This window comes from Botryllus schlosseri, chromosome 11, assembly GCF_051294905.1.
Source record: "Botryllus schlosseri isolate E-star chromosome 11, Bs_hap1, whole genome shotgun sequence".
NCBI classification, from domain to species: domain Eukaryota; kingdom Metazoa; phylum Chordata; class Ascidiacea; order Stolidobranchia; family Styelidae; genus Botryllus; species Botryllus schlosseri.
Genome location: NC_137246.1, coordinates 2,984,328 through 3,011,929, shown reverse-complemented (window position 1 = coordinate 3,011,929; position 27,602 = coordinate 2,984,328). Strand labels below are relative to the sequence as shown.

The following is a 27,602-nucleotide window of genomic DNA, read 5'->3' as shown; positions in this document are numbered from 1 at the left end:
CCTGGGGGGCGGGGGCGTGAAAGCTCGGAAGGAGGACGCGAAGAAGCAGTCAACTAAAAAAAAATCGCGCTTTGCGCGATTTACCTCCAATTCACGCGTGTTTCTCTATATATACACCTAATTTCATATTTTTTAATTCTCTCATCAACATTTATAACCTTCCATGCCATCATAAAAATCTGTTTGGGTTGCTAGCATCCCGGTTCGAGTTTGTGATATGACGATGGGGGAGCTGGGCGAAAATTTTTTCACTATCATAAAGGGGGCGTGTCTAAAAAAAGGTTGGGTACCACTGCTCTAGATATATTGGTCGAATATGCATGGAATATACACTATACAGCAGGATATCGCAAATGGGTCTAGCGTATAATTCGAATACACGAGCTAATAAATGGTAAAGTCACGTGGTACTAGAAGAAAGACATATAAATCTCGTGATATACAGATTATAGATAACTAACCTACCGTAGGTTAGTTATCTACATACAGATATGAGAGAGAGAGAGAGCCAGGGCTCTACAACAGTGATATACGCAATGACCGAATTCAACCATGTATTTGATTTTTTTCGCGCGATGTTCGAATAAACAACATCAGTACAGCAACCACCGATAACAAGAACGCGATTGCGGTGAGAACGTAGGACGCAAAGGGGGACCAAGACCAGAGTTTTTTTTTTTGGGGGGGGGGGACTAAGTGCTGTTCAAGTCAAGTAATTATTGAAAAGTGACTCGAGTCAAGTCTAGTCATCGGGAAAAGTTGATTCGACACGTCCCAACCACTGGATTTCAACGACTGCTCCAAGTCGTTTCGAAACCTTCCTATCTTTTCATTGTATTGCAGTCTTGTGGTGTTTTGAACGGATAACATGATTATTAAACTGATACTGATACTGAGTCGATATTATCGGCGAACCGAGATTACAATCGGTCAGTTTCTAATCAAGGCATTTCCGCGTTTTCATGATGATCCATGATTTCCTATATCCGAAAACCTACTCAAGTGTAACATATGCTGCAAATAGGAGCAAAATATTGCAACCGAGGGAAAACTTTGAAAGGCTACCGGAGCGCTGAATGTTGGTATATTTTTAGCGATATTTCGTTAGTGTTTCTGATACATCCCACTATGTCAAGATTTCGAAAACGCGCGCTGCAAGAATCTGTGCAAGAAACAGGCTCCGTACCGAAGGTTGTTCTAGAACAGGCGTGCAGAACTGGCCAATTGAATTTATCTGGTAGAGAATTGAAAACTGTACCGGATGAAGTGTGGAAGCTTTACGCCCGTTCTGAGGACGATGTAAATTTCGATTCCAAGGATTCGGAGAGATGGTGGAATCAGGTTGAACTAAAGAAACTCATTCTAGCTTCAAACCATTTAACCACTCTGTCCGAAGATATTGCGATTTTCCCCGCTCTGGTCATTCTCGATTTGCATGACAATAAGCTCATTAAACTACCCGAATCTATCGAGCAACTAAAGATTTTGGACAAGTTAGATATCAGCCACAACGAGTTGAGGAGCTTACCGGATGGAATTGTCGATTTGAAGCGATTGTCAACACTTTTGATGCAGCATAATGCACTGGAATCTTTGCCCAAGTTTTTCGGCGATTTAGCCAACCTGACAACGCTAGATTGTTCAAACAACAAATTGGAGTATCTACCAGAAGATTGGAGCCAGATAACTAGTCTTCAAAAACTGAATTTGGCTTCTAATCAATTGTTAAAGCTCCCATATTCAATCTGTGGCATCCCGCTTTTAAGCTACCTGGATCTTAGCGGCAATAATCTGTCAAGTCTTCCTGGCGATTGGTCTAATTTGACATCATTACGAGAATTATATTTGAGAAATAACAAGTTACAATCTTTACCAAATCTTTCCGAATGCAATAACTTGAAAGAGTTGTACTGCGCCAGAAACGCTTTTGTCTCTGTGAGCATTTGTGACATCCCAAAAAGCATCATGATTTTGGAATTTCGCGACAATAAAATCAAAATTATTCCAGAAAATATATCGGACCTACAAAATCTGCAACGAATTGACATTTCCAATAACGATATTTCTACGCTGCCGCCCATAATGGGCGCTATGGAGCATATCAAAGCGTTGAATGTGGACGGAAATCCAATGCGTGGCATAAGAAGAGATGTCATCAGTAAAGGCACCACGGCTATCATGACTTATCTCCGGACTCGGATAGTGACTGGGACAGTTGGTGACAACCACAATCAGCATAGCCAATCCAATTTGCCAGTATCTTCAGAATTGGCAGAGCGTACAAAAATGCACGAGTTGAATGTTTCCAAGTCATTAGATTTGAGCAATAAGCCATTCTCCCCAAAATCTCTCACAGATTTATCTGATATTCCCTTGGAAACCATCAATCTTCACAAAACAGGCCTTGTTGAATTTCCAGATGGATTATCACATTTCCAAGATTCTTTGAAAACACTGACATGCTCCCTCAACAAGATATCCTTAGTAACCAGCATTATTGGCAATTTCACATCACTAACTCACCTGGACTTGGCATCAAACTCGCTGACATCTTTGCCAATAGAGATTACAAACTTGCGGAAGCTCATAGAGTTAAATATAATGCAAAACAAGTTCAAAGGGATACCCATGTGCGTTTATGACTTGCACGCATTGGAGCACTTGCTTGCGTCTGGAAATCAAATTGAAAGCATCAACGCTTCGGGACTTCAAAAGCTCACAAAACTGTCTACTCTATCTCTGCAGAACAATAGCATTTCTCAAGTGCCTCCCGAACTCGGATTGGTGACTAGCTTGCGAAATTTGCAATTGGAAGGCAACACGTTCAGGATCCCGAGACATAACATTCTGCTGCAAGGCACCGCCGCTGTTTTAGATTACTTGAAGGGTAGAGTGCCGACTCAGTGAATTCATAATTTGTTTTGTTATCTTATGGGAATATGAAGTGTTACCCATCGAAAGTCATTATGGAATTAAGAAATCAAATTGTTGTCATTCAGTGTTTTGGATTTAGAACAAATCGTCGGTGTGGTTCGAAAGTATATTATGTTCATTTTACACATGTTGCAAAATTTCGCTTTATGTGAAGTTTTGATTTTCTTTTGTCCATATCTTGGCCATGGTTAACTTTAAAATAATGTGGAAAACATAAAGATGGCCAAGATGGCAGAACAAAATGAAAATTTTACAAAACCTTGATTTTCAATCAATTTGAAAAATTGGACATAAGCTACTTAACTACTTCGATTCACGATTTTGTCGGCATGAAATTGTCACCAACAAATTCATGACATACTCATCAAAAGTAATTATGGAATCAGAATTGTTGTCATCCAGTGTTTTTTTATTTCGAACAAATTGGGATATTTTAGAGATTATTTTGCATATAAAGAACTTTGATGTGATATTTTCAAAATCACATTTGGTTGCTGCATGAAAAAATATTTGCTTTTGACTAACGATTTTCAAAACCATGAAATTGTCACAAGTTCATAGCCTATCAGAAACATACGATATATTTAGTCGATTGGGATAAAATATTTTTCTGTAATTCGTTAAAAGTTCAATTGCATTGTATTTGTGTGTTGATTGGGGTGTCATTGTTTGATATTGTTACGCTGTCATACCACTGCTATCTCTCTCATAGGCACATAAGCGGTAGGCCTACTGGTGGTTTCCAATTAGAAAATTCAACAGTGCCGACTGATACCAGTGGTAATAATGGGTGCTAGACAAAAGGTAATTGCAATCGACGATGATTAATTGCTAATTTTTTTTTAATCCACTTATTTATTCAGGATGCACTCGTGATATGTCTTGATGTGGGACCGGGAATGCAGCATGCTCCACCCGGCTCTGATACGCCCCTCGAAGCCTCGTTGAAGATTATATCAATGATGCTGCAAAGAAAGGTGACAATGTCAACCTGATATAGATGCCATGAGAACAACGAGTTATTAACCCTTTGTGATCGGCCGGCCTACTGACCAAAATTTTACAGCATCCATGAAAATCCCGATAAAATGCCATCGATAGGGCTTAAATCGACGCCCAATATATTGCCGTAAACCTGAAGTAGCCGCCTAGCGGACTGAGACACTCGCACGGCTCAGACGCGAGAGGGAATGAAGTTATGCGAGGATATGTTGACAATTCTTTGAAAATGGAAGATAATTTCGTTTATCAATTTATCCTGACGTCATTCATATGGCATCTATTGGTATATCACCACCTGATTGTTCTCCGCATGAATCTCTACGTTTCAACGAGCCATTACACGCCACTATAACGCTTCATAGCCCAGCGCTACGATATTGGAAAGAAGCATGACTCACGCCGCCGCCGCCGATAAGTAATCGATTATGTAATCGCGTATTCTCGCTGAAGGCAACGTGCGTGTCAACTGTCCAGTTCTACGTAACATAATAGGCACTGCCCTGGCGACATTGCCTAAGTTATATATATCCCTGTTATTCAAGTGTAATCAGCTTCAGTTGGTTATTGTGTGTAACACAAATGCAATAAGGGAATCCAAGTGAACGTATATTGGCTTATATCCTTGTCGACACTGCCCGTATGCGCTTGCGAATTCATTTTACACGATACAGTATTCCTTCATTTCACATCCAATTGAACTGTCTTCTATAGCGTGAATGTTTTACGCATGATCAACACTATTCATAGAAGTCAACAGTAACTTCCTATGCCATCTAAAACAGACATAGTCTGCCTCTATGTGATGTTGTTATTACCGGCTCGGCAACCGAAATAGCCAAACTCGCACGTTTATTTGTTCAGTGTTAGGGCTGGTGTCGGTTGTCTTATACAAAACTAAGCTCCAAGATAGGGATATTGATGGATTTGCCTGCATAGTAGCTAACTATATGTATAGTTTGCAATTACCTGAAGCAATTATACATCTGTCTGAAACCGCAACCAGCCAGGTGCGCTTACGCAGCCATGATTTTCACGTGACAAGGTATTGCTTTCTTTCACGTCAATTTGAAACATCTTCTACGTGCTAATCTTCGATATAAGGGCTTTCATACAATGGTATAAACTACAACAAGTCATGGAAGATAACTGTAATTGGTTATATGACGTCCAGAACGGAAGGTACAATGGATTCCATTTCAGGCGTTCATTCAAGCGAACATTGTTACAAATTAAATTTTGCTGGTAACGTTTTTGCGTGTTCAATCTTCATTTCAAACAGGATATACATTGATATAATAGATTATACATGGTCCGATGTATGCGTATCCAAAACAGCTATCCTTATAAAACGAGTGTAACAGTTTATGACCAATACAGGTATAGCTATCTTGGATTAAATAACGACTCCTCTGTGTTAAACAGTGGCGGTCCAGTATACTGGACTGCCGGTCGCAAAGGGTTAAATCAATGTTTGTCAAGCTGTGATAAGCGATAGCCTCTCAGGTAATATGCAAACAACTTAGCTTGCTGTAAGTTTTTGAATTTAGTAAAGCAAGATTTGTTATCTGTGTCGAAGTATTGCATACAAGTGCCGTAAACCGGGTTGTCCATCTTCATGCCCCGCCAGTTCCTAAGACTCTTTAATGAGGCAATGACTTGATTACGGCAGTGTTGGTATCTGGAAAATATTACGAGTTTTCAACTATAAGAAGCTTCAAAAAAGATAGGAATTGTGCAGAAACATAATATGTGTGTATGATGTTCTAGGAACATGTTGTGCGTGGCGTAGAATATCAGATCAACTTCTATTAAATTTCAAAATGTTCCTTTAAAAGTAATTACTGTATTAAACTGACTGAAATCAATTTTCCATGAACTGTTAAGTCCGTTTTCACGGTTTTTCAACTTTTAAGATGTGATCGCAAATGTTTCACAACCAAATCATCAAAACAAATTCAAAATTGTATTTTCAATGAAAAGAGAAGTCTACTTGATGATTTTGGTTTCAATTTTCGATCTGCTCTGTGTATGCCGACTGTAGGACGCGATGTTCATTTTAATTTATTAAGAATTCCATCAGATTAAAACCGCAAGAGTGCAATACAATGAAACAATAGGAAGGTGTCGATACGGCTTGGTTAAATGAAGCAATCAAAAAGAACATGAAAGGCTGTTCAAAAATGACTTTTTCTCAAATTTTATTGGCTGCCTGATAAAATTGTTAGGTTGCCTAAAAAAAACGCTACACATCAATTTTGGCTCAATTACAACCTATTGATGAATTACTATGCAAGGAAAATGTTTTGGATTTATTAAATCGAAATAAATATAAACAATTTTCAAACTTTACTGGGTGCCCCATGAAATTGGTAGGTTGTCTAGAAAAACGATGCACAATAAATTTGACTGAAGTCCAACCAGTAGAAGCAGAGTTATTGGATTTGAATTTTTGGATTTGAAAAATATAGTATTTACGATGGCAAATTCTTTAATTATGTAATACCGACATACCCACCGTAAATACTATGATTTGAAGTCCTGAATTTTGAACATCAATGCCTTAATGCACACTCATTGAGAAACAGTCATCACGATCGTTTCTTGCCTGGTTCCACGCTGCTCAGGGGCTTATCATCTTAACGTATTTGGGTCAGATTTGACTACTAGAAAATTTTCACCCTTTCCGAATAAAATTAAAATTAGAATTATAGCTACACAGTTTTTTTCTTCAAATTGGATTCAAATTAAAATTGATGATTTCGTAAAAACTGGAAAATGATATATTCCAAATTAAAAAAAATCGGGGTTACTTCGTATCAAGTCAAAGCTCAGTGGCAAATGTCTGTACACGTTTTTCACTACCCAGTTCTTCCCTAGCATTTTCAGGAGAACCAGAAATTACATTTAAAATTAAAATTAGGGCATAGAAACATTCCACAAACAAGATTAGAATTTGATTATCGGGATTTTGCACCAGTTAATCTAACTTCAATACTAGAGCTAACTAGTTCAAGTGTTGGATTTGGTTGAAATGTTTTCGCCTTTCATTTAGATATTTTCCGAGTCCAAAGACGAGGTTGCCGTCGTCTTATTCGGCACGGAAGAGACAGAAAATGATCTCGCCGAGGACGGCCAATATCAAAACATCAGAGTCTTCCAGCAGTTGTGTTGCCCCTCTTTCATTCTACTGGAGAGGGTGAACGAGATCAAGCCAGGGCCTGAAGAAACTGACTGTATCCTTTTGGGTGATTGAGAGGAATTTTTTCGCCCCGCTTGTGGCTTGTAATGTGAGTTATCGTATGTATGCCAAGACTTGATGATTGTACGACGTAATGTTTAACCGGCATGGCACCGATGGGTTTCTCCGAAAAATTTTGCTTCACTTTTCAAATCTGTAAAACAAGATCTCAATGGAATGTGAAACCAGCAAGTAGGTAATATATCAATACAGGGGGTCAGACTGCGTGTTTATGGTGAAACGCTCTACCATGTTTTGATAGTATCGATCGAATTACCGTAATTTTCCATGCATAATTCACAAAATTTTACCGATTTTTTGCCCAAAAATAGGGGTGTGTATTATACATGGGTACAGCAAGCCTTGAAAATAAATCCCTCGATCAAAAGCTTGAAATCACACCTTTCTTCATGTTTGTTTAAAACACGTATCACCTCTAGCCATTGGACCCCCGTAATTCGTATTATAGAGTGTAACGCGCTGCCAAATAGAAAAGCGTGTTGCCAATTAACGAAAAGCGTGTTTCTAATTAACGAGAGTCGTCTGCAAAGCACGCGATCTCTTACTGAGTTAGTTTGCGGTTTGTACGCGAGCGAAATCAGGTCGCTGATTGCTACAAGCGTGCGTGGCAATCCTTGTTGATTCATCGCGTCAACGACAGGCCTTAACAATCGCATACACAAGAGGCCATGTGCGCAAGATATAATCGCTTGCGTAATCAGTCGCATCTCCAACAGGACTAGTGCGCCCGACATAACCGTTGGCCTGAGCAATCGCATCTGTAATTGTAATAGGCCTCGTACGCAAGATGTCGTGTGTCCTAGCCTGAACTATCGCGTCGCCGACCTCACAGGCTTTGACTACTATCTACTCGCGTTTAGAGACAATGCCGGTAATTGTATTATGATTAGCGATCATTATGTCATGATTGTTCGACAGTGACGTCGCAAAACAGTACAACATCGAATACTAAACGGCAAACCGCAACTATTCATGTACTCATCTACTGCAAATGCAGTGTGCGTACTATACATTGGTACATGCTTTTTCCCAGAATATACACGTCATTTTAAGGGTGCGTATTATACATGGGGGCGCACTATATTCGGAAAATTACGGTAGTTGAGCAAAAGCGGTCACTCATGGCTTGTTTCGAAGAACAAATCTCCATCTCATTACATAGCACATATTTGTTCGCACTATGTATACGTTGTGGACTCTATAAGGAAGTCACCAAAACATGTACATTTTACAACAAGGTTATCTCGTCTTGATTAGGCTGTATACACGCTCGGTTGGCCTGCTCTCGACTGGCTGCGTAGCGTAGTTTGTTAGGCGTTGAAATTCTGAATCCAACGATATATTACTTGTTGGTTTCGCATACCGTTGAGGTCGTGTTTTACAGTTTTGAAAAGTGAAGCAAAATTGTTCGGAAAAAACCGCCGGGGCCGGCCAGTTAATGACCACTCGCGAAGGAATAATCTTATTCATTACACCGTTATCGGTTGAACGAATTATACAAACCGCTGGATTTTCAAAATGGGCAACTAGAAATGGAAGTGCCAACCTTTAAAAATCTGCAACTAGCTAACTAAAACACAAGTAACTAGATTCAATTCGGAAGCAACTCGTTAATTTTTATGTTATCAGAATCGGACTGGCATTTCTAAGGGTAGTGGTAATTTCTGAGCTAAGAATGGTCGCAAGAACAGCACGCAACAGAACACCAGTATTACAATTCACGCCAAAGATGACACTGGTTTTCTAGTTCTTTATCAACTAAAATTGCTTACTTTTCAAAATCTACAACTAAAACTACAACTAGAACTAGGCCTACTCACTTTTCAAAATCCGCAACAATAACTAAAACTAGAACTGCACACTCTTCAAAGTCTAGAGCAGTGGTTCCCAACCTTTTTCGACTCATCGCCCCCTTTTCAAACTCCACACCAATCATCGCCCCCCAAATATTGGGAACACAAAAATGGGCATACAGACTGAAATCACCGGCGAGTTGACTAAGAAAAAAGGTCAACTTTTCGGCTCGACCTCGAAATTATACTTTTCCAGCTAAATTTTTGGTGAGTTGACTAACAAAAAAGGTGATTTCTCCGACTTGATTCCCAAAGGACCGTAACAGCACTTCGTCAGGCCCCCTATACGTTGGTCTTGACCCCCTTCATAGAGCGATAAAGCAAACTTCTGCATCCCACAGACCTAACTCCCCCGATACATCTTTACCGCTACTTCTCAGCACAACATGTTGGACTCTCTAGTTAGTCGGCTTAATTCGCGCGAAGCGCGAAAAATTTCTATTATTCATGATTGAATCGGTCAATATGATCGGGAATTGCATAAATATTGCTGTCAATTTTTTATCCTCTCTCTGCTCTTGTATTCAGATTTACCACTAAAGCTGAGTGAGGTGTCTTGGAAAATGTAGGGCCCGTAAATAACAATTGAACATATTCGGGCAGACCCGTGGGTATAATGACTTCGTTACGTAATGACATTTCGTGGCCTGTCTGCTATGTCAAAAGATATTCAAATCGCCCATACGTACTAAACTAAAAGACGCATACGATTTCAAATTGGTATTTCTGCACTGGCAACTAATTTTTCTCTGCGAGATGGCATTTATTTGTGGGGTTCTGATTAGACAGAACAGGAACATTTGGCGCCAGCCATTTAGGCGCCTATGGACAATCAAATATATATGTATATCGTATATATATATCGAAGTCGGTCAGCATAAAGGCAGTCCTCTTCCGCTAAGGTTTTCTTGTTCTGGCACACTTCTCGGAGTCGCATGTTACATGGCCTGAAATTTCATATGTCTTGGTGCGTCATGGTGTGATAATGGCTGACGCCGAGATGCCCATTTCTATACCTCATGCGTATTATTTCTTGGAAGAAGCGTATCCAATAAGCAAGAAATATGCGACCACGAAATGGCGCGCAGCGCGAAAATTTTTTGGAAAATTTGCCTAAATTTCCAAAATAATACTCTATAATTAATGTTAATTCACGAAAAAATTGTGGGCCCCCTTCGAGCTCGGGCCCCCCATCTCAATTGGGGGCTTGGGTGTGGCGGTTACGGTCATGGACGCCAATATAGCCATTTCAACGCGCCATCGCCCCCCTATCGCCCCCTTCGTTCGTTTTCGCCCCCCTATCGCCCCCTTGGCTATTTTCGCCCCCCTGGACCGACAAATCGCCCCCTGGGGGGCGATATCGCCCACGTTGGGAACCACTGGTCTAGAGCCAGAACCACGACTGGTAGTCTGTGTTCAACTGGATTTCTGCAGAGCATTATCATTCTGTGATAGATTGTCCTGTGTTACACAACAAGTTATTAGATGTAGTAATGTTTCAATGGTTCCCCATGAAACGCTAACATCATTGGTGCGACGCAGCACGAGTCAATAATTTTTCTGAAGCTTACATCTACCATCAACGCCTTGATTGTTCCGCTGTGATCGGCAGTGTTTTGTTGGAGTAGGAATATGAGCTTGCAGTGTGGACCTGTCTTTGCTTCAATACAATGCAGTAGTAATTCGAATTGTCATGCTGGTGACGTCATATTTTGGGATACGATTGATGATACACAATGCTCTTTCCAATTCTCTACTAGTTGCTGACGATTGTCCTGACGAGTGTCAGCCGAAAATATTCGGGTTCATTTCAATATGAAGATACTACTAAATTGTATATTAAAGTTCTGTACCTTCAAGAAGCTCGGTATGATTTGCTAATTGAAATCATTTACAACATGCACCTGTTTCACTTGTCTTGCATACCTGCGGCTGGTTTCTTGGAAGACAGCTGGTAAAGAACGAGCTTGAGACCTCTGGTTTGCGAGATACTGTGTCTACAATATAGTAAGAATATTGTCATCAAATCCGATAGGCCTAATTTTGTTTGCGGCTCGACTCTTTTAGTACTTTTCTGGTTAATATGCTGTGGCGTGTTTGACCTTAATACCGGCTTGTATGAGATCAGTCTTGAACGCTATCGTCGTTTCGTTGAATGTCCTGCACGAGCATACCCAGTAAGTAGTCTCATTTTCAAGTTTTCACAGTAACTTATAGTCGAGTTCTCTTACGCCAGAGGAAAGAAAATCGAATATCGCCGACTCGTTCTGTTCACAAATTTCGATCATCAATTCAGCGACGACAGCTTGGAAGGCATCATCTCGGGATTCAATGCTGACTCACAGGTGCAACTGAACGTAATGTAAGTATGTAGTTTGCGCTAAGCAGCTTGCGATTGACTTGCGATATTTAGGCTATTTGACTGCTCATGGCAATGACCTGCGTGTTTGTTTTTGTGAGTAATATTAGATATCTGTTTCTGTATTGTAGAACATACCTACCTACTTTATACACTTTGGAAAAGTTGAAAGTAGTTTAGTGTTGAGTTTGCGCTAATTGCGTTATGCAATTATCGCAAGAAATGTGTGAAGGAGACATTACAGTAACTGCTGAATACATATTTCAAGATCGTACCTATTTCTAGTATTACTGGTCACTTTATGTTACCGTAGGCTCTACCTTTTATGCAACCACAACAAAAAAATGCCAGTTCCATATTAAAGATAAGTAACGTAGGCATTTTTTCGACCATACCTATTTTGTTGCACTATGTGACTATGCTGCAGGTCGATTTAGACTTAGCATAAATGTCATTTATGCTAACGTGGGTAGCTTTGTAGTAAATGTATTGGATGCTGTGATACGACTAATCGAGATTTTAGAGGCATCAAAAGTGATAAAATGCTATTGAAACATTGTTTCTTGTTGGAAAGAAGCTTGTAATTTTAGTACTCTTTCAGATCGCCGGAATTTGAAAACCCCTTCATGAGCGCAGATGATGGCGACGAGAGCGACAGTAACTCGTGCGGGGAGGGGCCCAGCAACAAGAAGAGGCGGGTCGACAATAACCGGAAAACGCTGTGCGCCAAACCCAAAACGGCTCAGCAACGAGCCGGGGAGAAACTGATTTGCCATATTTTAACGGAAGGCGTGCAGGGATGCGCTTATTCCTACGAGTATGATCCCTTGAAGGTTGCCTGTGAATTTGGCATGTTGAATTCGGTACTTGGTTAATGCGGCCCCTAATTCTAACCTACCTGTACGCTAACCCGGAGACATTAATGAAGTAATTCTTAAACTTTTCTGAGCACGTACCACAAAGATTTTTCAGTGGTGGTGTGGAGCCCATATTGTAACCTCTACAAATCTAGGGTTGCTTTTGACATGGATAAAAATTAGCTTAATTGCGGACTTTGGAAAATAGGTCATCACTTTCTCCTGGCCCTCTTCAAGGCCTCATTACCAGTCGTGCTCGACTCGAATAAATTTGTGTATTGACTCGACTTATACTCAAGTCATTGTGCATGACTCGAACAAAGACGAACATTTCATTGTAACTTCGAAGAATACTAAAGTCACCACATAATTGGTATATCGTCTATCAGTCCTGATACTTGGAAAATAGGGCCAGAAACTGTTGGAAAAGGTTGGTTGAACCGGATTGAACTTAAAACTTGCAAGCGAACACAATGGCTTTGACTTTGAATAAGGAAATGACTCGACTTGGACTCGAATCATTGCGCATGACTCGAACCAAGTCATACGACTCGAAACTGAATCACTATGACGGCCAAGACCGATATTGTAATTTCTAAGAATAGTATAGTAAGAGTAACCACACTATTGGGATTGGGTCTAATGGTACTGGTACTTGAAAATGCAACCAGAAACTGCTAAAAGTGAGGAAAATTAGTACATTATAAATGCTAACCATTTGATATCTCCAAACAGAGTTATAAAAAGTAGGTTTAACAAGATCTTAAGTGGAAATGACTTTCACTCGGACTCGAGTCACAACACAATGACTTGGACTTGACCCGCTACTCGCTGACTGGGACTCGGACTTGACTCGGTGGTGAATTGAAAATGACTTGACTTGACTCAAAACTAAAAAAGTGAGATTGACTTGCGACTCAGAACCTTGTGACTTGGTTACAACCCTGCTTTGTACTAGATCAGTGATTCTCAAACTGGGGTCCGCGGTCCTTTCAAGGTCGACAAAACCATTTTTTAGGACCGCGAAGCAAGTTCCAAAACATTCACATGATCCAGAAAAAGAACAGATCTTTGTAGTATAAATACTTATTTTCAAACCAAATTCAATGGTAGCCCAAAATTATATCCTTAGTCAACATAACGTAGCGTACTTTGGTGCTGAGTTATTAAAATAATCAGCTGAACCAGTGACATTGACACCATAAACTCCGTTTTGTTTTGTGTTGGTTTTGGATGGGACCACGAGTCAGTCGAAATTTCTCCAAGGGACTGTTTTGTGAATTTTGTTGTGGAGTTTGAGAACCACACTGTACTAGATGTTGGCATGCTGTCATACGATCGATCGAGGCTTCAAGACTTCACCACTCACCTCACTACTCTACTCAATCATTAGAATAGCGGTTCTTCAACTTTTTAGACACGACCCCATTAATGATGGTGAAAAATTTCGCGCCCCCCCCCCCCCCCCCTTATCGTCATATCACAAAATGTAACCAGAATGCTAGCACTCCTGGCGAATGTTGATGAGAGAATTCTCAAATATGAAATTCGGACTGTACACAACAATAACTATGTATTGGGGGTAAATCGAGCTTCGTTTGATTGCAGCTTCACGCCCCCCTCCCCCCTCAGATGCTTTCACCTTAGGTAAAAACCGCAGCATTAATACATACATAATACACACCGACTGCCCAATACACCAAGTTGCGTATAATATAATTCGTATTCATTGAAACGTTCCAATTTATCAACACAATCGCTTTCATAATAGTAATAGTTCTGATGTTATAAATGACGAGTTCACCAAATGCCAAATTCACCGTAACCCTCTTGCATATGACGAGTTTTAGGTCCTACTCTGATATGGTCCCTGTATTCAGTCAGGCTGTCGTGGCGTTGACCGGATTCGAAAAGAAATCGGTACGTTCCGCTGTGTGGAAATGCAATCTCACAGTAGGCGAGGACTTGTCGGTGCCGTGCGTCGCTTACGTAAAAACAAAAAAGTCTGCGCTTAAACAGACTTGGAAAAAGTGAGTTGTAATTGTGAAGTTTCATCGTTGTACGATCAAAAATGGTTTAAAATGTGTGTAGAACGTATGCGAAGACGGGTAAGGCGGAGGATATCGAACAGCAGAAATATCATGTGCTGCAAACCGATCATAATCAGGAAGTCGACGGGGCAACGCTTGGCAAAGGTTTGTAATTTTTCGCATGATCGGTGACCTTTTTGGCGACCGGGCAGATATAAATACATAGGCTCTCTATTAGTTGCAAGCAGTGCTGGGCTAGACCGAGTATCTGAGGGATTCAAGTATCGCTTATTATCTGTCCACAAAGAATATCACGCCTGTTTTACATCATATTATAGATAATTTGTTATTTTCTCAAATATACCTATGTCATTGCGCTTAGTCACAGTTGCGTCGAATTAATCACGACTGCAAAGATATGTTGCTTCCAGCATCATGCGTAAGTTTTTACTACAGATTCGAGACCGCCAATCATTGTAGTCAGCCATAGTAGCAAAGACGCATTATGGCATTAAGAATTGTTATCCATTATGGTGACACCTATCGAAAAAAATGGATATCGGACTAAATTTAATAAATCGCATATGGCTTTAGAGAAAACTTGCAGGTTATTGTTATCGTATGCATATTTCAAGTGAATTGAAAATGACTCTTGATTCGAGTCGAAACTAGAAACTATTGACTTGTGACTTTGTTACAACTCTGGTCTAAATCAGTGGTCCCCAACCTTGTTTTGAAAATGTTCCGCAACTTTTCCCAGGCCTACTAAGGGTTTATTTGTGAAGCTGGTTACTAAAAGGAAAAGGTCAACACCTTCACGACCCCCAGAAATAAACTACCCAGGTCAAAAACCACCAGTCGAAATTCTCAGTATGTAATCTATTCGTGCAAACAAATTCCGCACATCGGTTCTTATGACACACTTGCTCTGCGACGGTTGGGTCTATCCGAGGCCTGATGAAATCATCTCGTTGGCAATATATTTGACATGCCTGATTGCCTGTAATTTAATAGAAAAATCATTACCGCATTTGGACACATCATATGTTCTTGAGAGAATTGAAAACTTTATTTCAGGTTACAAATACGGAAAGGATGTGGTGCCGTTCAGTAAGATCGATGAGGAACAGATGAAGTACAAAACGGAGGGCAAGTGTTTGGCTGTCCTCGGATTTACCGAGCAGAAAAACATTTTGATTCAACACCTGATGGACGACCAGGCACATTACGTTCTACCGGAAAAAGACGATACGGTAGGCCGCTTCTTTTTCAAGTATTATTGTCAGGTTTGTAACCAAGTCACGAGGTTCCGAGTAAGGCTCGGCAAAATCCAGTAGCTGGGAGATTCCATTCTGAATTGAGCATTCAACTTCGAGTTGAGTATTCAAGTATCATTCGTTAGGACTTCATCACAGTATGAATGATGTTTTAAGTTCAAATATGTTCCTAGGGTTGTTCAGAATTGACCGACTTTCAAAAAGTCATGGTTTTCAGTCCGTTTCCCATGCCTTATGCCTTAAAAACATATTCTAGCTACTTTTTTCTGTAACTCATCCCTTGCATCTGTGTTCATGTTGAGCTGAAGGAACCAGACTTGGACAACTAGAAAATTTTCAGCTTTTCTGAATTAGATTAGAATTAGAATTAGAGCTCCACAGTTTTTTTCAAACTAGATTAGAATTAGAATTAGAGCTACACAGTTTTTCCAAATTAGATTAGAATTAGAATTAGAGCTACACAGCTTTTTTCAAATTAGATTAGAATTAGAATTAGAGCTACTAAGCCTTTTCCAAATTAGATTAGAATTAGAATTAGAGCTACTAAGCCTTTTCCAAATTAGATTAGAATTAGAATTAGAGCTACTTAGTTCGCAAAAACTTGGAAATTGAATGAAATTGTATATGGGAAAAGAATACAGCAAAATGCAGTTCATATCAAATCACAGTGCGTGGTGCAAAAGGCTGTGAGGCGATAAGCGCCGCATATTTTTGTTTAATGAACAACAACAACAGTGCATTCCCATAACCATGAGAATGGTTAACTTCTGTACACCAAGCTTGGCTCGATTTTTACTATACTTTAATAAAATATTACTTCTTTTATGGTAACCGCGGGCATCGCCCATGTTAGTCAGAATGGCGATGTACTAACGTAAAGTTTTAAAAACTAGAATGTTGTTCGCAGACTACAAGCTACTCTAGCAGGCTATTATTCGTCATAATATCTACTATGACTGCACGGTGTAAGCAAGGCGATGGCGGCTTGGCACTGGATTTCCCTGCGCAAGAGGGATATTCTTGTTAACTCACTGCAATAGTGCAATATGCCTCGGACAAAGAGGCATTTTCAGGAAAACAATAATTAGATTAGAACTGGAATTAGAGAATACGGACATTTCACAAATTAGATTATAATTAAAATTAGAGCATAAGAACATTTCACAAATTAGATTAGAATTAGAATTAGAGCATGGAAACATTTCACAAATTAGATTAGAATTAAATTACTGGCATTTCGCTCCAATTTAGTGAAATTAGACAACTAGAATTATCTAGTTGTCCAAGTCTGGAAGGAACGCCGGCTGAAAATGGGGGATTCCCCTAAAATTGTAGTGCCGCGATTTTACTTAGCCTACTAAAATGCCATATATGCCATGTTTAAAGCAGCTGTTGTGGTTTGAGGTGACACAAAACCTCACTGTATCTATTTTTCTGAGTTCAGGACACCATTTTCATATTGCGCACTGCCTTGGAAATCCTCAAACTTACCTAAAACTGAGCCATCCTAAAATCGGCCATCCGACAGTCGACGATGTATGTTTACTTGGCCACTTGCTGGTTGCTGCTGCGATGAACCTCTAGCAGTTCAGTCTTTTTCTTGTTCCCGAGTTTAACTAACAATTCTTCAGATTTGGCACAAATCGTTCCTAATCTTTGTAGCTGTACTGCGTAAGCTATGAGATGTAGGAAACGAACCCCTGAATCTATTTCGAAATTTTATGCAAAAATGCTCATTTGATACGATTGAAGAACTATAAGACAGAACCCCCTACCCTGATTAGGGAGGTCCCAGATAAGGAACGATTGACGGCAAAGATAAAGTGTTGAAAATAAAAAAAATAAAAAAGAATAAGACTGAAAATAACTAGAAGACGTCCTGCAGCAGCATGGAGTAACGTAGGTGAACTTACGGCTAGAACACATCTATATCTTATTCATGGGCAGCTGACACCCCCCCCCCCCCTAGCATGGATTTCGATCTGATCTGATTATTCATATACATTTGTGACTCTAAGAGCTCCTGTAACCCTATTCAATGACAGAGACATAGGTCATGTTTTTAATTGTGTATTCGATCGGGATAGATTGGTGGTTCATACTGATGCTATAGCTGTGGAACACCATCAGGTCGAGTCTTCCAGTGTCAGAACGGCGTGAGTGCTCGGAAATGCGTGAATATAGGCCAAGAGCTTGACAATACAGCGGCATATGTGATGAAATTAAATACCGACCACGCTATGCACATACCCGACGACAGAAAACACAAGCCGGTCTTCAGGCGGACTTCAAAATTTCGAAAAATCAACCCATCATCCACCTGATTGGTATTGGATTTTTGTCAAATTAACCCTTATCTTTGTTATGTTTTTTCGTTTCGTTATCCATTTCCCCCATTAATTTCTTACGTTTCATTCACTAATAAGATAAGTACAATGTCGCTGTGCAAATGGATGGTGTATTTACAGTTATATTCTTATACATGGTGAATCGTGAATAATTATGCTAAATTTTACGTAAGTTTGAGGATTTCTAAGGCTGTGCGCAATATGAAGATGGTGTCCTGAACTCAGAAAAATAGACACAGTGAGGTTTTGTATCACCTCAAACCACAACAGCCGCTTGAACCCTGACATATATGGCCTTTTAGTAGGCTAGTTAAAATCGTGGCACTATAATTTTTGGGGAATCCCCCATTTTCAGCCGGCGTTCCTTCAGCTCAACATGAACACAGATGCAAGGGATGAGGTACAGAAAAAAGTAGCTAGATTATGTTTTCAAGGCAAAAGGCATGGGAAACGGACTGAAAACCATGACTTTTTGAAAGTCAGTCAATTCTGAACAACCCTAATGTACCTATTATGGTAATAGTCAAGTCGCAAGTCAATCTCAATTTTATAGTTTGATTCATACAGTCAAGACTCGAGTCCAAGTTGCTGCACAAAGTGTTTCGAGTCATTTTTCATTTTTAAGAAAATAACTCGAGTCATTACATCCCTGGTCGTTATATCTTCACACAATTTGACTGAATATTCTAATTACAGGCGGCGCAGTCTGCCTTGAATGCGATAATAGCGGCGTTACACAACTTAAATATGGCCGCCGTCGCTCGGTACGTTTACAGGAAAGGTACAAACCCGAAACTCGTCGCACTTATCCCTAGGATTAAGGGTGGCAAAAAGTGTCTGGTGATGGTGTCGCTAACGTTTGCTGAAGATGTTAGGTACGTGATTGGAAGTTTTGAATTATTACAGTTTCCAGCGCAGCATGCATCTCTTCGCGCGAAATACATTCTGATATTTATGAAATGAAAGGAATATGCTCAAATAGCTAGAAAAAGTGTTTTGAAGAAACGAAGGCCTGTATCCCTCCACTCATACAGGATCTCTTTAAAATGTTTCCTTTCTGAATCTATTTTCTGTAGTTGTGATAATGAGGGTTCAGTCCTAATATAACTCTATCAATAAACAACTTCTTCTCGTAATGTGCAGAATAGTGTCGGTTATTAAAAATGCAATCGACCGTGTGATTCATGTACAGTACATGTTACGTAGTTCTTACTGCGGAAAGTACGACTCCATAGAGCTGAGCCGTGTAATAATCATCTATAATGCAATACACCCTCATCTCTTGTTACAGGTTGTATATTTGTGGGCTTATCACCGCTTCTAATTCTACTAATTAGGGTACAGCAAAGCAATAACTCATCTTTCGAATGAAATTGTTGGTGTAATGTGTAGATGTACAGATGTAATGTACAGATAGTACTTGGACACGTCCATATTCCACCCAATAATTAGTTACTCTGTCTCATCTCGATATGAGTAACGGATGATTGATCGAGTGACGCTTGCCAATTTACATAAATTTCTCTCCTAGGCTAGACGGACTCGCTTCTTTGGACGCACATGCAGCGTTAAACAAAGCAATCATTTTTGAATCAGTAGATTCCATCTGCATAATTGTTACAGTAGAGCGTTAGAATACATTGATTATTTTTGTTTTAGTTCAAATTTGTCCTTGATCTTATTCAGAAATCTTGAATTTCCAAGCCTGGACTCGCGCAAAAGCGACGTACCAGACGAATCACAACTGGCCGCTGTTGACCGTCTGATTGATTCTATGGATCTTTGTCAGAAGTATGTCAAAAATCTCTTGTTGGAATTATACAGTGTCTGGTGTTTTTTAGGTGATATAGCAGTAGTACATCCTTTGTGGCATTTTTAGATCCGCTTATTTCAGATTGTCTGCTCTTTCCAAGACAGCAGATTAGCATTGTATTGACTAACTAAGGATGACCGCATCTGTCTATTTCAGCGAATCCGAGCTGTACGCTCCAAAGGAGATGCTGAACCCGTATTTTCAGTGGGTTTATCATAATCTAAATCAGCGCGGTCTAAATCCGCAAGCTCCCATGCCACCGTTGGACAGTCGGATATCGAGTATACTGGCGCCAAACGAAGGCGTAATGCAACGCTCCGAGACGGCGGTAGCCGAAATTTCAAAGTTGTTTCCTCTCCAGAAGCAGGAGACGAAAAAGAAATTGAAAGGGAAGGATATGTGGGAAGAAATGTAAGATCGATAATGATAATATATTGTATGTATTGTATACAGCAGTGTTGGGATGACTCGAGTCATGACTTGACTCGAGTCACCTTTTTCGTATGACTTGACTTGACTCGAGTCACTTTGCTAAAACGACTTGACTTGACTTGACTCGGCGTATCAGAAATGTGGATTGACTCGTGACTCGGAGCAAAATTCACGAGTCAATTTCAAGTCATCAAGTAATGGTCGTCGATAAAAATCACGGTATCTTGCATATGGTCGGATTGTTAGCGAAATGCAGGTGTAACCCGTGAGAGCGACCAATCATTCAATGATCGTGCGTTTTACTGAACCTCCATTATTCTCTCAAAAATAAATTAACCGCAAACGAAGTGATCGAAACTTACAGCTTACGTTGTCGTAAAACTAGTATAGTAAAGTAATTTTATAGCAAAATGTATACGGTATTTCTGTTTTCTGTTCTTACCGTAACCAAACATATTGCTTGATTGAAATTGAATTCGAATATAGTTTATATAGTCCTCGACCACGGGCGCAGGCTCGAATTGTATCATATCAATTTGTAAATGGGCAATGTAGGCTATTCCATGTTACCAATTCTTTTCACTATTCTCTATTTTCGCTGGTAACTTTAAACTGAGGCTGTGCTGTACGACGTACGTAAATGTAAGCGATACAGCGCCATCTTGTGTGTATATTTAACTCTATATTCGTTCATTGGTTTAGAATCAATGACCATTCAATCTGTATATCAGACAGCTAGTAAAATGCAATGACGTAATCATTGCTAATACTTCAAATAGGCAACTTGACTTGAATTGTGACTTGACTCGTGATTTGACTTGACTTGACTCGAGTCACCTCCAAAAATCGAGTGGCTTGACTTGACTCAAAATGTGCAATGACTCGAAATGACTCGTGAATCGAAGGTAGTGACTTGATCCCAACACTGGTATGCAGCAGGGTTCTCAACCTGGGTACCATGAGCCAGAATTGGACAACTAGGTAATTGTAGTTGTCTAATTAGACTAACTAGAGGGAAATCCCGGTAATCCAATTTTAATCTATTTTCTGTACGTATAGTGCGTAACGAGCGAAGCTTGCCGTGCGGGCAATTGCTAATCACATGTTTATGAGAATGAATTCTGGTTTGATATATACTGGATTTCGTAATTCTAATCTAATTTGGAAAAGACCTTGTAGGTCTAGTTAGACCAGAGGTCTCAAACACGCGGCCCGCCAGAGCATTTTGTGCGGCACGCGACGACATTTTAGATGTTTAATATTTTGACAATATATAAGTGTCACATATATCTTTTCAGGTTATAAAGTGAAAATTCCCTCTTAAATTGCTCCGAAAGCCTGAAAGTATTCATGAAACTGCACTATCAAATCAAATGCAAACGCTACCATGCAGCGGAAGATTCACTATTTCGTCACATTTCCAATTCATGATGACAAAACCTGACCCTTAGACGATTCGTGACTGAAATTTGTGAGTTGGACTCGGACGCGAGTTTTCTTAGAATTACTCAGACTCGGGCTAACTCGATGGCAAAATGAAAATGACTCGAGTGGACTCGGAGTGACTGGGAATGCCATGAATTTGTTAGAACCATGGACGCAACACAACTAATCGCGTATCAGGGGAACAGTAATAGATCAGAAGGCCGCAGCTTGATATTTCGCTTTCTAAGGAAGTAGTTATGGCAACCATTGGCAATCTGTTAGTTATACATTTTTGGTCGCTAAACCATGTTATTATATAAGGTCACTTAAGGTAGTTGTACGCTCCAACGATGTAACAACAATGGGCCGTTCGGCGTTCCGACATTTCAATCACTAGGACACATTCATTAATATATTTATATAATGTGAAGATATTTGGCCATGAGATTAATAAATAGCCTAGGCCTACATATCGGAAGTACACCCGAATCCTGGATTGGAATTACAATGCTCAACCTAAAAATGTTTTGATATCAGATCAGTCTCTATTATCAATCTGTTAAATTCAAAGTATGCATAGTAGCTGTAAAATTATATCCCGATAGCTTTTATGATGGCATTACACATTTGTCCACCCATATGGTGTCTATATCTTATAATTAATTTATATCAAGTACAACAACAATTCTATTCAGATAGGTATAAATGTGATGATTCTTTACGTGCCAGGCCTAAATTGATACAAGAGTACATCACATTTTGACGATGTGTGTTTACTGCCAGTATGCTGGATCGGCTCACTCTCAATAGGACAATTCATGCCCAACAAATAAGGCCTACTTGGAAAGACATAGAATACCCATATAAATGCTGCGGCCCGCGGCGTCGTCAAGACTGGAAAACTGGCCCGCGAGCCCATTTGAGTTTGAGACCTCTGAGTTAGACTAATTATATACTTCAGTGGTTCTCGACCGGGGTGAAACCTCCAAATTCGCAAGATGATTGATAATTTGAATTTTATATTATTAGGGATGTAATATTCTCGTTCATATCAAATCAAAGTCACGGATTTTCAATTGATCACCACATATCTCAGTGAATGCGGCTGCAGAGTTCGCTTTGAAATAAGTAAAGTCTACCAAATTTTTAGAGGTGGCATGATGTTATTTTCAAGAAAAGTTATTTTGTTGCCGTTTATCACTTGGCTACTGACACAGATGACAGTTGAACGACAGGTGAAATCAGTTTGCCCTAAAAGTCGAGGGTGTACATGCGGGTTCGCAAAGACAAAAAGGTTGAGAACCATTGATCTAGTTGTCCGAGCCTGGTACCCTCAACTTCACTAATGATTATTCAGGGTTGTAACCAAGTCGCAGGCTTCCGAGTCACAAGTCAATCTCACTTTTATAGTTTTGAATCGAGTCAAGTCGAGTCATTTTCAATTCACCACCTAGTCAAGTCCGAGTCTAAGTCAGTAGGTAGAGGGTCGAGTCTGAGTCATAGTGTTGTGACTCGAGTCGAGTCCAAGTCATTGCGTTCACTGTTCAGGTCGGAGTTCAACACAGTTCAAATCGCGTTTTTCAACGCTGCTTGAGTGATATAGAATGGCTCGCACTCATATTATCATAATTTTCCTCAGTCCTAACAGTTTCTGGCCCTATTTTCTAAGTATCAGGACTGATAGACGAAATACCAATGATATAGTGACTTTACTATTCTTCGAAGTTACAATGAAATGTCTGTCTTAGCCGTCCTAGTCTCGAGTCATATGACTTGGCTCGAGTCATGTACAATGACTCGAGCACAATTCGAGTCAATACACAAATTGACTCGAGTCGAGTCATTTTGCGCATTTGAAATAATGACTTGAATCAAGTCGAGTCTCCAAAAAATCGCGAGGCGAGTCATGACTCGAGTCATTACAATCCTGTGATTTTTATCCGATTGTTTTAACAGTGATCTCACCAGCAACGTTAAGAAGGAAAACGATGATGCAAAAGCTGCCGGTGATGCCAGTACAGACGCAGGCATATCCAACCTATTCCGCGCCCCTGACATTACCTCGGTCGGGTCTGTGACACCTGTAGACGATTTCATTGCGCTTCTTGAAACGAAGCAGGAAAATGCAAAACTGAGTATGTATGTTTTATTTATAACAAGAAGACCGTGTCGTAGAAGTGTTATGTTTCCAGTACTCGAGCAGATGCAGCAACGTGTATTCGAATTCGTGATCGACTCATTTGGACTCAGTGCTGACAAAGTAATTCCCTGCATTCGGATATTGAGAGAACAAGCGATCCAGGTGAGGTTACTACCGGGCTGTAACCAAGTCACAAGTAAATTTGGCTTGTGTAGTTTTGATTCGAGTCAAGTCGGAGCTCAAGTCGGGGAGCGACGAGTCGAGTCCGAGTCATAGAGTCCACTGTTCATCATTTGGTTGAACTCAATTGTGTGAACCTCTTATGTGACATTGAAGGCCGCACATCACATGCATAATATACTCATTTTTCTCACTCAAATAGGGTTTCTGTGCCTATTTTTTTCGAAGCAAGTAATATAGAATGTCACGAGTCAAATAACTTGGTCGAGTCATGCGCGATGACTCGAGTACAAGTCGAGTCAATAAACAAATTACGTTGCTACTCTAGTGACTATACCCTGCATTTCGTGTGTTTCTTAGAGTCCAGTTTGAGTTTCAGGCACATTTACGTCTTCTAAGATCAGAAAAGTGCGTTCCAAATCTGATACAGCGCCAAAAATTCCTTTTACAGTTGAAACACACCGAGCTGTTCAATTCGTTCATGAAGCAACTGAAAAACATGTTGCTGGGAGAAGATTTATCGTACCGTAAAAATCATTGGGAGAATATAGTCGTCGCTAACTTGTCATTGATCGGTAAGACTTGGACGACTTAGATAATTTTCGTTTTCTAATTAGACTAATTATAGCGAAATACCCGTAATCTGATTGTAATGGAATTTCAGAAGCGTGCTCCAATTGTAATTCTGATGTAATTTCTGCTTTTCCTGTGCCAGGAGAACTGTATATCGTAAAACGAGCCAAGCTTGGTAAAAAGTACAGAAATTTACCACTCTCCTGTTTCTAAGAACGAACTCTGACTTCATATGAGCTGAGCTTGATTTGTATTAGACTTCTTTTTAATTCGGAATTTCATTCAATTTCGTAGTTTTTGTGAATTCACTAGTACTAATTCTAATCTAATGTGAAAAAAGTGTGTAGCAAAAATTCAAAGTCCAATTTCGAAAAGATCACAATTTTCTAGTCGTCCAACTGTGTGTTCGAGGAAGCCCCGTGTTAAGACTCGTGTTTTCAGTTGGCGACGATGTAAATGAGCAAGAAGCCAAGGATTTCTTGATTGTGGAGGAATCGACTGTGAAGAACGAATCCGCGACTGACGATGAAGCCGATGCGATGGATCTCTTGGACGAATTGTGAAGACGTCTTGCATTTCCGATTAGTTTAATCGCAGTTCGCAGCGTTATATGGAGGAAGAGGAACTGGTCCGAATTCGTAAATGCAGTCTGATATTATGTCACCCGAGAATCTCGGTTATCGTAACTGAATATTTTTCTATTTTGCTGCTAATTGCGTTTGGTGTAAGAGGTGAATAGTACTTGCAGGAAAGCTCTTACTCAAAACTCAATGCAGATAATGTGACGCTAGCTAATGCTCTGTATGCTGTCTGCCGATATCTCGAATTTGAGATTTCCTAAGATGTAGGTCGTCTTAACACGTTCAGGATTGTGGATCGCGGTCGATTGTAATGCGTTCGCATGTCAGTATCAGTCTATTAATATTTTTATTATTTCAAAACACCACAAGACTGTGATGCAATGAAAAGATAGGAAGGTGTCGAAACGATTTGGAGTAGTCTTAAATCAGGCACCCGCCTGGGCCAAGGCGACGGAAAGAATAGTAAGAGGTGACAAAACGACTAGTGATGGAAATGCATGATGCAGGTGTCAATAGGGAGGTTGATAGTCAGAATGATGTCCGGTAATCTTGAGGGCTTACTATAGGGTTACCATATTTTGGAAGTGTGAAAAGAGGACACTTTTTAAAAATTTTCAGACTTGCTAAACCGGGGGAAAATCCTGAAAAATGGTAAATTTTTCCCACATTGTGGTCGGTTGACTAAAAAAAGGTCAACTTTCCGGCGCAACTCCCGAATTACCCGTCGGAACGTTACTTCAGTGCTGTATATTTAACCGAAATTCTCAAAAAAGAGGACATTTGGGCGTCCTCCGAGGACACTTTCAAAAAAGTCGAAAAGAGAACAAATCCTGTTAAAAATAGGACGTATGGTAACCCCAGCTTTCTAGTATTCATTGGGTAGAGATTAGTTATATTTCGACTTTAATGTGGACATGCTCGACGGCTGTCGGATAGCCGGCGAGATGCTGTTCCGCACTTGAGAACCGGCATATTTGAGAAAGCGATGAGTTTCTTGTACTCCGTCCTGATAATCGAAAGCATTGCTTATTTTGAAACCTATATTTCTCAGCGTGGTTTTCAGTTTATTGTGAAAATTGACACAATGAAAAGATAGGAAGGTGTCGAAACGACTTGGAGAAGCCTCGTCTCTGAAATCATTCATGGGCCTTGGCGATATAAAGAAGAAACATGCGCTTTGAATGATGAGTAATAAAAGATAACATAAATGGACAAGCGACAAAAAGAGGTGCCATGTTACGGAAGGCTAGGTCGACATATCAAATCGTGGTCCAGTAATCTCGAGCGCTTTAGCATAGCAATTTACAACGTTGTAAATTGCTATGGCTGTAGCAATGATATATATATCATTGGGCTGTAGTAGCTCCTTGTATTTTGAATGTGGACGTGGACATGATCGTCAACTGTCGGATTTCCGTCGAAATATCGTTGGTGTTAAAGTTACAATTTATTATCTCTTAATATGCATCTTGTCTGTAGAAAAGTTGGAAACGGAATCCGAGAATATCCGACTTTCGAAAATGAGGCAACTCCGATTCAAATACAATCGGACCTAGCATTCTGCTGATCGCATCTGGTAGATGGCGTTAGTGAGATTAACGTATCCGTGCGAGAGAGAGAGAGAAACGGAGAATATATTCTATTTTGTGAATAATAACATTCAACGATTACGTCATTCAAAGGGTATAAACACGAATGATAATAATAAGCATAGAAATATAGTTCGATTTCGTAACAACAGCGGCGCTACAGCTGATTGCAGTTTATAACAACATATTGCCACTCGTTCAAATAGAGATTGTAATGTTACACGTGTGCGGCGACTGTGTGTCGATGATGGCGTAGTCGGGCGGATCTGTTTCATCATCTTTTCATGTATTGTAGTATTACAGTGACACCGGTGAGTGTTGTGTATAGATATCTGTGCCGATAGGCGACGGGGTTGTATATTCAATCAAAATGATGTTGAATCAATGTTAAAGCTATGAAATTATATACTTGTTACATTCTGTACCGCTATTAGGTGGGCGTACTGTAGGAGTGTTGCCTGTTGCGGGCGTTGTGGGAGCAGCAGGAATACTTTCACTGATTTTGAGTCGATACGTGGAATAATTTTAGAATTTGTTCGTCAGATGGTATGTTAAAGTCTTGCTTGAAACACTACCAGGATCTCACTGCGTTTGGTCAGAAGCTTTTTCAATACAGTGCTTGTAGTTGGATATATAGGTAAGGTGACGTGTGCTGTGCACTTACTGATGGTTGTCAATCCTTTAAATTTTCAGATCTACTTGACAAATAACTAAAAGAGTTGAGAAACTGCATGGTTTGACTTTGAATAAATGTTATAGACATGATAGGCTACCCCACAAAACATCAAGGACAAAAATATGCAATGTCCTATTCGGCTATTAATAGGCACTAAATTCAAGGGTAACCCTAAACGGAGGGAACGCGGAAACTGCGGAAAACGCGGAACTCGCGGAAACTGCGGGAAACCTCGATTCCTAAAGCGCTGAAATAGAGGGAAACGCGGAACAGT

General features: G+C 40.0%; 4 protein-coding genes across 8 annotated transcripts in view; 3 read left to right on the top strand and 1 right to left on the bottom strand.

Annotated features, from left to right (window-relative positions):
- Positions 1 to 27,602, bottom strand: part of LOC145449815 (uncharacterized) — a 342,177-nt gene that overhangs the window by 60,193 nt on the left and 254,382 nt on the right. The gene's annotated exons all lie outside the window — the stretch shown is intronic.
- The window catches only part of LOC145450806 (threonine--tRNA ligase 1, cytoplasmic-like), a 41,059-nt gene that overhangs the window by 8,609 nt on the left and 4,848 nt on the right, over positions 1 to 27,602 (top strand). Inside the window, exons 1-2 of one of the 4 annotated variants that reach the window (XM_080329312.1) lie at positions 26,822 to 26,963; positions 27,196 to 27,289. The exons of 1 other annotated variant lie outside the window; for it this stretch is intronic. In XM_080329312.1, the coding sequence (XP_080185438.1) occupies positions 27,201 to 27,289 (89 nt within the window). In that variant the 5' untranslated portion in view covers positions 26,822 to 26,963; positions 27,196 to 27,200. Of the gene's footprint in view, positions 1 to 26,815; positions 26,964 to 27,080; positions 27,290 to 27,602 lie in introns of those variants that run through there. 2 more of the 4 variants (XM_080329313.1, XM_080329311.1) reach the window with 2 other exon arrangements.
- LOC145450812 (leucine-rich repeat-containing protein 40-like) lies at positions 1,014 to 3,646 on the top strand. Its single transcript, XM_080329319.1, has one exon. The coding sequence runs from the start codon at positions 1,129 to 1,131 to the stop codon at positions 2,905 to 2,907; it is 1,779 nt and encodes a 592-aa protein (XP_080185445.1). The 5' UTR covers positions 1,014 to 1,128; the 3' UTR covers positions 2,908 to 3,646.
- LOC145450808 (DNA repair protein Ku80-like) lies at positions 2,987 to 25,195 on the top strand. Its single transcript, XM_080329315.1, has 16 exons — positions 2,987 to 3,738; positions 3,798 to 3,911; positions 6,989 to 7,169; positions 11,177 to 11,225; positions 11,285 to 11,410; positions 12,009 to 12,224; positions 14,145 to 14,294; positions 14,356 to 14,459; positions 15,372 to 15,547; positions 18,616 to 18,794; positions 19,606 to 19,710; positions 19,889 to 20,143; positions 23,546 to 23,724; positions 23,782 to 23,891; positions 24,361 to 24,484; positions 24,924 to 25,195. The coding sequence occupies exons 1-16, from the start codon at positions 3,721 to 3,723 to the stop codon at positions 25,043 to 25,045; spliced, it is 2,208 nt and encodes a 735-aa protein (XP_080185441.1). The 5' UTR covers positions 2,987 to 3,720; the 3' UTR covers positions 25,046 to 25,195.